Consider the following 10484-nt stretch of genomic DNA (forward strand, 5'->3'; position numbering starts at 1 on the left):
GGGAACAGGATGTGGGCTGAGTGCACAAGGGGGCTATTGGGACAAAGGGGAGGGGGTGGGGATGTGGGCTGTAACACCTAGATATGATAAGGTCCTTCTGAATAAACAACAAAAGGAGGTAGTTTGACTTGTGACTTGAGTTAATTAGTTTGGCTCCCACATTAGCACCCGTAAATGTCTCTCACACATGTATCCCCTTTCAAATGCACATAAATGATTCTATGATTAATATGAATTCACATGAAAGTACTGTGATAATCGAGCACTAACTACATCAAACCTGAAGCAGTTTTCCTAACTCCAGGTTTGATGTACACACAGCAGGTTGTCAGGGGTGCCCATTTGCCTTTTGAACTCCCTGTGGTCCAGAAGAGTTCCAAGTAAATAACCCTAAAAATACAGGAGCTCGGGTGGGGGTTGTAATCTAAGGACTCCTGCCTTGGTCCCAGTAATCACAGAGTTGCAGGCAAAAAAATGAGACTTCAAAGTGATCAAGGCAACATTTTCAACTTTATTTCCAACATAAAACTTCATTATAAAACTTGTCAAATAAACACGTCAAAGACAAAATTAAAAACAAATTGCAGCTGATATCCAGAAACTGAAACACTATGCAGATAACAGGCTCTTTTCATTACCAGGGAAAGAATCAAATGTCCTTCTTCCTCCTCTAATGCTTCCTTGGCGAATCTTAATACAGAACATACTGGGACACCACTTTTGGATGTCAGGAGAAAAGCAAAATTAAAAAACTGCAGACATCAGTACTCATAAGACAATGACAATTTCACTAAAACAATGTTTAAAGATTACAGAATGAGGAATGCTATAGCAAACCAACTTCATGATCACATTTTAGTTAAGTCACATACACTTTAAATTGTGAACACTGCATATCTAAATGGCTCATATAGAAAATGTATAGTAAAATCTCAGACATACACATCATGTTTATTACATTCCTCTATGGTTAAGGTACTGAAAACAATCTAACTTTGAATATAAAAATTCAGTGAATTTGCTTACTGTTCCATCATAGGACAATGAATAATGAGACTTCATCAACTTCACTAGAATTTAATGGCTACAGCTACCATATGCATATCTATTAAACTGAAAGAAATGATTTAATGCTTAAGTTGTTTTTAGATAACACTCCCTTATAGGGAGTAAAGTTTTGTAAGTATAAAGGATATACAAAAAAATACAGTATAAACTGCATGAGCTAAACAGTTAAAGCAAAAACAGTTTAGCAAAAACACTGTTGAATTTTTAAAAAGTCAAATATATAAAAATATTAGCCTGAAATGGCAATTTTTTTTCAAACACCAATCTGTGTAAAAATGTTTAAATACTGATGTAACTCCAAAAATATATATTTATTCTATTTTTTCTATTTGCAATAGTTTATAAAGGAAAAAAAAAAAAACCAACACCTGCAAGTGAGGTAGCAAAGCCAAATTCACAAACTTTGGATTAAGAAAAATATTCTTCCTATGTTTTAACAGCATCTTCTATACAATATTAAATGAATTCTAATTGTTTCAAAATTTTTAATTCACATGTATTACTTTACAAAACTTAATTTAAAATACTGAAAATGTTTTTGTTTAAAAAACAGTGCTAACAATCATCTCACATTTAAAATATTATACAGAAAAATCCGAAGTCCCCATATATTACATAAAGTAAGCTATGTATTTACATCTTCAAACATAGTTTAAGAAGTTGAGGGTAAGCCAACTGCTACTCATGGTCTCCCTCAAACAGTGTCTGCTAATAATTTTTCATCACTCTTCACATATAATATTTAATATAGGCCCAGTTTTTACTTTCAAATTATATAACTAGTAAATGATTTAATTTAAAGAGAAGCAAATGAAGATTCTATTTTCTTACCGAAATAAACCAAATGCATTTTAAATATAATAATGTTTTAAGAAAAAACTGGCAAAAGAGAAAAAAAATCAAAATTTGAAAAGTAATCAAAAGCCCTACACATCAATAGTATTCTTTATAGTGCATTTATAGTAAGACTGTTTTCAGATTTTTCAGGATTGAAGATTTCCTCTCAAAATGCAAATCTAATATCCTTATTTGTATTTTTCCTTATGTTATAAAAACATGGGTATATTAAAAGATCTACTACTTGGCTCTATCTATAGTCCTGACTCAAGAGGGAAAAAAATTTACAGATCCTGTCAGTGCAACAAAAGAAATTTAGTTTTGAATTTTTTTCTTGTTTTTGCAAATGGAAGCCAGAATTGCAAAAATATTTTTTAAAATATGACAGACCAAATTTAGTAAATATATGGGAATATACGGTAGGGTACACGCTGACAATACTTTTCCCAAGCCAAGCCATACTTCTTCTTACAGTGGTTCTCATCACGGGCTTCTCGGTGGACAAGCAACATGGTGAAATAAATCACATAGAAATAAGGCAGAATGTGATTAAAACCTGTGGATCACAAAGTAAATAGGATTAGGTATTTTTATTTTCACTACAGAATATTTTTTCCTGCTTTCCCCCAAATTCTTTAAAAATAAACCACAAGATTACTTCATTTTCTCCGATTAACAGGAAAAACAACTATACTGACCCATAAAAACCCACTGGTGTGTGACGGAAGGTAGTATCTAAACTAAAAGCAACTCAGAGAAGAGTGATTAGCAATCCATTCTAACTATATTTAGAACATTTGTCCTCATGGGGTTTTTTTGGTTTTTTGTTTTGTTTTTTTGAGACAGAGCCTCAAGCTGTCCCCCTGGGTAGAGTGCCATGGCTTCACTGCTCACAGCAACCTCCAACTCCTGGGCTCAAGTGAGTCTCCTGTCTCAGCTTCCCAAGTAGCTGGGACCACAGGTGCCCGCCACAACGCCCAGCTATTTTTTGGTTGCAGCCATTATTGTTGTTGGGCGGCCCGGGCTGGACTCGAACCCTCCACCTTAGGTGTATGTGGCTGGCACCTTAGCCGCTTGAGCCACAGGTACTGAGCCTGTCCTCACGTTTAATGCAAATCTCTCCATTTCATGCCCTCCTTCCCTCAAAAAGAAGAAAAACTGCCCTTTTCCATTGTGGGCCAGGGAACAGCACAACCAGGAGCACCCACAGCCCAGTCAGCATAGCTCCTGTGGAGTGAGGACAAACACAAAGAACTTCTTAAGAACCAAACGTTTCCCAGCACTCTGGAGGCCAAGGTGGGTGGGTTGCCTGAGTTCAGGAGTTTGAGACCAGCCTGACCAAGAGTGACAGCTGGGTATTTAGGGGGGGTACCTGCAGTCCCTGCTACTCCAGAAGCTGCAACAAGAGAATTGTTAGAGCTCAAGAGTTTAAGGTTGCTGTGAGCTAAGATGCTGTAGCACTTTACTGAGGGCATTGAAGTGAGACTCTGTCTCAAAAAATAAATAAATGGTTTCTGAATCTAAATACACTCAAGTCATAAATTAAAAATTAATTCCCATATATTCTACTTAGAAAAAAGTTATCAGGCACAGCTGAATACTCAAAATTTTGCTTTTAGAAGTTTAAAGTAGGGTGGCACCTGTGGCTCAGTGAGTAGGGCGCCAGCCCCATATACCGAGGATAGCGGGTTCAAACCCGGCCCCAGCCAAACTGCAACAAAAAACAGCCAGGCATTGTGGCAGGTGCCTATAGTCACAGCTACTCAGGAAGCTGAGGCAAGAGAATAGCCTAAGCCCAAGAGCTGGAAGTTGGTGTGAGCTGTGACGCCATGGCACTCTACCAAGGGCGACAAAATAAGACCTTGTCTCTAAAAAAAAAAAAAAGAAAAAAAAGTTTAAAATTTCAGGCTCTGTGAATTCTCCTCAGAAGCTAGATAAATGCAGTGCTGCATATAAAGAAAACAGCTCCTAGGTCAGGAGCTGTCTCATCTGCTCTGGCCAACCCAACCTACAGGAGGGCAACCACACTGACCTGCCCACGGTCCCGACACACACAGACACATCTTTGGGTGGCTAAAGGAAATGAACGCTCATCTGAGATGCTTACCACACGGGAGGGACCACGCCAGAGCCATGAGGAGATCACCCAGGTAATTGGGGTGGCGAACAAAGCCCCACCATCCAGAAACCAGAAGACTTTTCCCCGTTGAAGTATGAATAGTTTTTAAATCTATATAAAAATTAAAATACATCTTTAATAACCTCTAAACCAGTGGTTCTCAACCTTCCTAATGCCGCGGCCCTTTAATACACTTCCTGTGGGTCATGACCCACAGGTTGAGAACCATTGCTCTAAACCAAAAGAGACATAAAATCTTCATTTAATATGTATATATACATGTAACATAAATATAAATCAATACTTACGAGCAAGCTTTGGATCACTGGGATTTTTCCGGAATGCATTTTTCTGAGAATTTGCACATCGGAAGATTACATATCCACAAACTGTAATTTTAACATATTTTTCTATGTTAAGAAATTTAGATATAATCTAACACTTAAGTGCATCTGTAATTTCTCTTAGAAATTATTTCTGTGCTCTGAGGAAATTCCAAAAGCAGAGGACAGTCTGAGTCTTAGCAACAATTCCAAACCTCTCACTTCTAGAATGTAAAAAGATAATAAGTCTTCTGAAATCTATCACACTACTTTCCATTGAAGACAAAACTAACATAGTTACATCTATGAAAAAAATAAACTCTAAGACAGCCCACATTACAATAAAAATCAATGCCAGTATTCTGTGTAATCAAAACTACCAGCTACCTCATCTGCTATGTATGATACCTCATGGCTACAGCACAGGACTGGATTAATCATATGAGCTTAGCGTCAGCACAGAACATCTCATACTTTAAATATATGGGGAATTCCACTACAAACCTCCATGTTTATAACTTTATTCAAGTTTCAAAATGTCAAATAAATGGGCCCTTACATATAACTATAACTACTATAACTATTATATTGTCAGTCCTCAATAAATAATAAGAAATATGGTCTGAATGTGTCCTCAAAGTCCATGTGTTGGAAACTTAATCACCAACTCAACAGTTTGAAAGGTGGGATGTTTAAGAGAATGAATCAGTGACCCTGTCACAGGACTGGGTTTGCTGTCTCAAAAGTGGGTTTGTGGCTGGGCACCTGTGTTCAGTGGTTAGGGTACCAGTCAAATACACTGAAGCTGGCAGGTGTGAGCCTGGCCCAAGCCTGCTAAACAACAATGACAATGGCTATCAAAAAATAGCTGGGCGCTGTGGTGGGAACCTATAGTTCCCAGCTACTTGGGAGGCTAAGGCAAGAGAATCCTTAAGCCCAAGAGTTTGAGGTTGCTGTGAGCTGTGATGCCACAGCACTCTACCCAGGGTGACATAGTGAGACTCTGTCTCAAAAAAAAAAAAAAGTGGGTTTGTTATAAAAGCAAGTCTGGGACCCTCCTGCTGTCTCTCACTCTCCCTGTCTCTTGCCCCTCTGCCTCCTGCCATAGGACGCTGCCATGTTCATGGCCTTCCCAGCCTCCAGATCCATGTGCCAAATAAATTTCTATTCATTACAAATGACCTGTCTCAGGTATTGTTTGAGCAGCACAGACTAAGATACTCCCATTTTTAGCTTAACTGTAAAATAAACCATTTCAATAACACATGAGCAGGGCTGACACTGATACCTAACAATGGTGAAACTAAACCTTAATTTTAACCAATGACTTGATTTTCCTCTTCTACCAGGAATACTAATTAGTATAGCAAAACTAGCTATGCATGAAGTTCAAAGCTAATGTTCACTACTTAACCTGTGGTGGAGGTGTTCAATAAACAGAGTAATGACAAAGGACAGAGTAAAATCATCCTGAAGCGAAATCCACAAATTCCCCAGTGGACTTCAGCTGCACACAAACTGGGCTCCTCATTCTTCCTCAATCTCATCCTACATGTCCCCACTCACTCTTGCTGAGTTGTTCCCTGTGCCTGAAAAACATTTTACCCACTAAAACTCAGATCGAACACCATATTGTACAATAGGTTTACAATGACATTCCCCAGAGAAGTTCTCACTCTCTCTAGCCTAAACTCCGATCATCTCTCTCTTGTTAGCATCATTCACACACCTCACACCACTAGAGCACCAGTGAGCCCTAAGAAGGCAAGACCAGGCCTCCTTCAAAAAGCAGGCACTCAAAGGAAAAGATGAATTGTTACTAAAACAAACTTTATTTATTTAAATTTATTAAATTTTAAAACAATTTAAACAAATTTTTAAATTTGTTAAATTTATTAAAATTTAAAACAATTTTAAAACAAATTTTAAAATAATCTGTTTAGGGCCAGGCGAGGTGACTCATGCCTGTAATCTTGGTACTCTGGAAGGCCAAGGCAGGTGGATTGCTTGAGCTTAGGAGTTGAGACCAACCTGAGCAAGAGCGAGACCTTGTCTCTAAAAATAGTCAGGTGCTGTGACAGGCGCCTGTAGTCCCAGCTACTTGGGAGACTGAGGCAAGAAAATCATCTGAGCCCAAGAGTTTGAGGTTGCTATGAGCTGTGATGCCACAGCACTCTACTGAGGGTGACAAAGTAAGACTCTGTCTCAAAAAAAATTAAAAATTAATAAAATAAAATAAATCTGTTTGGAGAACTACTGAAGAACCCAAGTTTGAACCATCAATTCTCTTTATAAGAAACAGAATCTTATTATTCACTCATCACAAACTACTCCCAACTTGAGCTAATTATGACAACTGAAAATGGCACATTACCAACAGGTAGATATCAGAGCACAACAGACTTAGTACATGTTTCACACACAGAGACCAAAATTCATACCCACCTTTCAGAACAATAATCAGAGAAGCCATTGGCCAAGACACTTCATTTGGGTGTTTGACTAAGTAAAAGGCTTGGAAGCTGTAGATAAATGGAACCCACACTAAATCTCCAAAAGCCAGCATGAAGCCAAAGCCATCATGGATGATGTCCATGGTTGTCAACAATGCTTCCTATAAGTACATAAAGGGAGAAAAAGCTTCTATTTTAAAGTATTCAAATAAAGTACTAGTTTAGAGGCAAATATATAAGGGCCATGGACAGGTCACCAACCAACACTTTTTTTTTTAAAAGAGGGAGAGGTCTGGTTTCTCTGGCCTGTCTATCTATCATACTAGGTCATTCTGCCGTCATGTCATCATCCTGTCACACACGCCATGTGCCTAAGATAACAGATGTCTAAAATGCCTCCCTGCTTTGCCTGGCACCTTGCTGTGTCTGGCATCTCCCCTCCAACCCTCAGCATCAGCCCTGCTCCCTCTGCTGCCTTCCTAGCTCCTCCCCCTTGAAACTGGGCACTCAGATGCCAACATCCAGCAGCAGGTTACAGAAACTGGTTCTCTCTCCCCTGGTCTACAAGATGCCTTTGAAAGATAGGGACCGCATGTTTTTGCCTTTCTTACACCCGTATCTAGCACACTGCCTCCCGTGGGGAAAAGTGTTCAAACCACGTTTCCCAATAATAAGATCAATTCTCTCTCAGCTCAGCACCAGTAGCCCAGTGGTTAGGGCACTGGCCACATACACCAGGGCTGGTGCGTTCAAACCTGACCTGGGTCTGCTAAACAACAATGACAACTGCAACAAAAAAAATAGCCGGCCATTCTGGTGGGCACCTATAGTCCCAGCTACTTGGGCGGGTGAGGCGAGAGAATCACTTAAGCCCAAGAGTTTATGGTTGCTGTGAGCTGTGATACCACAGCATTCTTCCAAAGGCAACATGAGAATAAAAGTCAATTCTCTTGAATTCCATGTGCCCCAATCTAATTTCTGATCACAATCTGGCTTTTCATGTAGATTTTCCACAGAAGAAAATAAGCTACCTGGCAACACAGTGAACTGTTTCACTTTTCACGTAAATTTTAAAAAGTGCATTACCCTCTTCTGGTTTGGTCAGCATAAGCCAGATCACCTCTGGACCTGGATATCTGCAGGCCAGCTCTGGAATACGAGTCACCCTCAGTAGAGTACCATGGGGTCACAGCTCACAGCAACCTCAAACTCTTGGGCTTAAACAATTCTCTTGCCTCAGCCTCCCGAGTAGCTGGGACTATAGGCACCTGCTACAACGCCCAGAAATTTTTTTTTGTTGCAGTTGTCACTGTTGTTTACCTGGCCCAGGCTGGGTTTGAATCCGACAGACTCGATGCATGTGGCTGGCGAGTTCAAACCCAGCCTCGGCCAAACTGCAACAACAAAAAAAAGATGGGTGTTGTATTTGGGTAGCACTGGCATTCTAAAAGACTTCAATATTGGATGCTTTCATCATCTTCACAGCTTCCAAATCTCATGGAAGAAGGGGCTGTGTTAAGTGGTAGGAACATAGTAATCTGTGATCTGGGTCACGCTAACCCACTATTTGCAAGTGAGGTTTGTTTGCCTCAAAGAAGTCCTTTTCATCCTCCTAACCAACAGGAAGATCATCGGAATATCAAACTTGCAAAGTTGTTCTGTCTAAATATTCTCTGTGGTCTTACATAGAAGACCAAAATTAAAGGCCAACTTGGTGGGGCATGGGGCAGTAAAGTATTGATAACCAAATTACACGGTTTGTTAAAAAACACCTCTAAATCAAAAGGAAAGGGGTCTTCTCTCAAAATGTCAACAGACCATCTCAGTAGACCACCAGAAAAAATTGTTTTGGAACACTATAATGTACAGCTGCCACTGTGGACATTAAAATTCAAAGAAAACTGGATTTGGAATTTGGAGATCATCACAAATATAAGAGTAAATATACTAAAATAGTTGTAAAATAGGCTTAAGAAGTAATTTTTAAAAGAAATGTGTGTAGTTAAGTAGTTTTAAATTTGGAATTTTTTTTTTAATCTTCCAGTAGTTTTAAATTTGGAATTTTTTTTTTAATCTTCCAGTAGTTTTAAATTTGGAATTAGAAAACTGGATTTGGAATTTGGAGATCATCACAAATATAAGAGTAAATATACTAAAATAGTTGTAAAATAGGCTTAAGAAGTAATTTTTAAAAGAAATGTGTGTAGTTAAGACAGAGAAAATAAACATTGACCAATCTTCCAGTAGTAGGAAACCCTAACAGATTATCAAGGTGTGAGAGAAGAGATGAGCTGGAAATGTAGCTTTGGTTAAACTGGTTCCCTCCGCGTATCTTAATTTCTGATTTTATAGTCATCTAATGTAAGCTACTCTATGTATTTTGAAACACTAACAATAAAAGATCTCCCCTGTCATTAAGAACTAGCTGCTCCTCAATAATCCAGAAAATATCATCCTAAAATGATGATAAGCCACCCATTGTCAAGTGACATAATAATTAAGGGATTAAATTTTATTTATATGAATTGGTCACTACTCACAAAAACAAAAACCAAGTTCAACCAACCAACCTTAAAATACTTACAATATTACTTTCAAATAAAAGAGCTGCTGATATACATAGAAGCACGACCAAATGCCTGGAAACTTCCCACCTGTCAGTGTTCACTTGGAGACAGCATCTCTGTCCTCCTCACAACAAGCCTTGGTGGCAGGCTGCATTTCCCCACTTTGTGTGTAAGAAGCTCAAGTTCTGAGAGGTAATGTCACCCACACTCAATACTGGCTGACTCCAAGGCCTTGGCTCTTACCTCATTCCAGAGAGCATCTACTACATACAGGAGCTGGAAACTGTTAACCAAAATCATGGCCAAGGATGGAGCCGTACGTTCCTGTACTTTCATTTCAGCCAAAAGCATCACCAAGTTGATAACAACCTGAAATAAAAAGAGACAGTATAGTCTCAAACAACCTTCCTAGAAATCTGAGCACTACAAAGGGAAAGCCAAAACATCACAGCTAAGCAACCTGGCAAGACACCACCTGAACACACTGCCACCGCCAGGAATAAGACATCTCAGCACCAGGACTAGGATGCACTGAAAACGCTGCAGTACCATCCACATGGTGTTCCTGCCACAGTACACAGCCTCACTCCAACCAGAAGAAAACAGAAGTCTCACCACTCTTCAAAAAGTGTCAAGGTCATAGTAGACAAGGAAAAGAATCAAACAAGGGCTGGGTGCAGAGGCTCACGCCTGCAATCCCAGGACTTGGGAGGCTGAGGCAGGTAGATTGCCTGAGCAAGAGCAAGACCTGGTCTCTAAAAAATAGCCAAGCATCTTATTGGGTGCCTATAGTCCCAGATTCTTGGGAGGCTGAAGCAAGAAAATCGCTTAAGCCCAAGAGTTGGAGGTTGCTGTGAACTGTGACACCACAGGACTCAACCAAGGGCGACAAAGTGAGTCTCCAAAAAAACTAAACAACTATAACAGACTACAGGAGACTAAGAAGAAATAACAACTAATTGCATTGTAGGATCCTGTGGATTGTGGAACAGAAAAAGGACAATAGTGGAAAAACTGGTGGCTCGGCGCCTATAGCTCAACCAGCTAAGGCGCCAGCCACGTACACCTAAGGTGGCGGGTTCGAATCCCCAGCCCGGACCCGCCAAACAACAATGAC

The 10484-nt window shown here is 39.6% G+C and overlaps 1 protein-coding gene across 1 annotated transcript in view; it reads right to left on the reverse strand.

The window, feature by feature from the left end:
• Window positions 1-1953: 1953 nt before the first annotated feature.
• The window catches only part of LBR (lamin B receptor), a 29094-nt gene continuing 20563 nt past the window's right edge, over window positions 1954-10484 (reverse strand). The window contains exons 9-13 of the mRNA XM_023513896.1: window positions 9611-9736; window positions 6793-6961; window positions 4333-4413; window positions 4013-4135; window positions 1954-2461 (exon numbers count right to left, since the gene is read on the reverse strand). Of these exons, the coding sequence (XP_023369664.1) occupies window positions 2301-2461; window positions 4013-4135; window positions 4333-4413; window positions 6793-6961; window positions 9611-9736 (660 nt within the window). The 3' untranslated portion in view covers window positions 1954-2300. The remainder of the gene's footprint in view (window positions 2462-4012; window positions 4136-4332; window positions 4414-6792; window positions 6962-9610; window positions 9737-10484) is intronic.

This window comes from Otolemur garnettii, unplaced genomic scaffold, assembly GCF_000181295.1.
Source record: "Otolemur garnettii isolate 467f Iridium unplaced genomic scaffold, OtoGar3 scaffold00045, whole genome shotgun sequence".
NCBI lineage: Eukaryota > Metazoa > Chordata > Mammalia > Primates > Galagidae > Otolemur > Otolemur garnettii.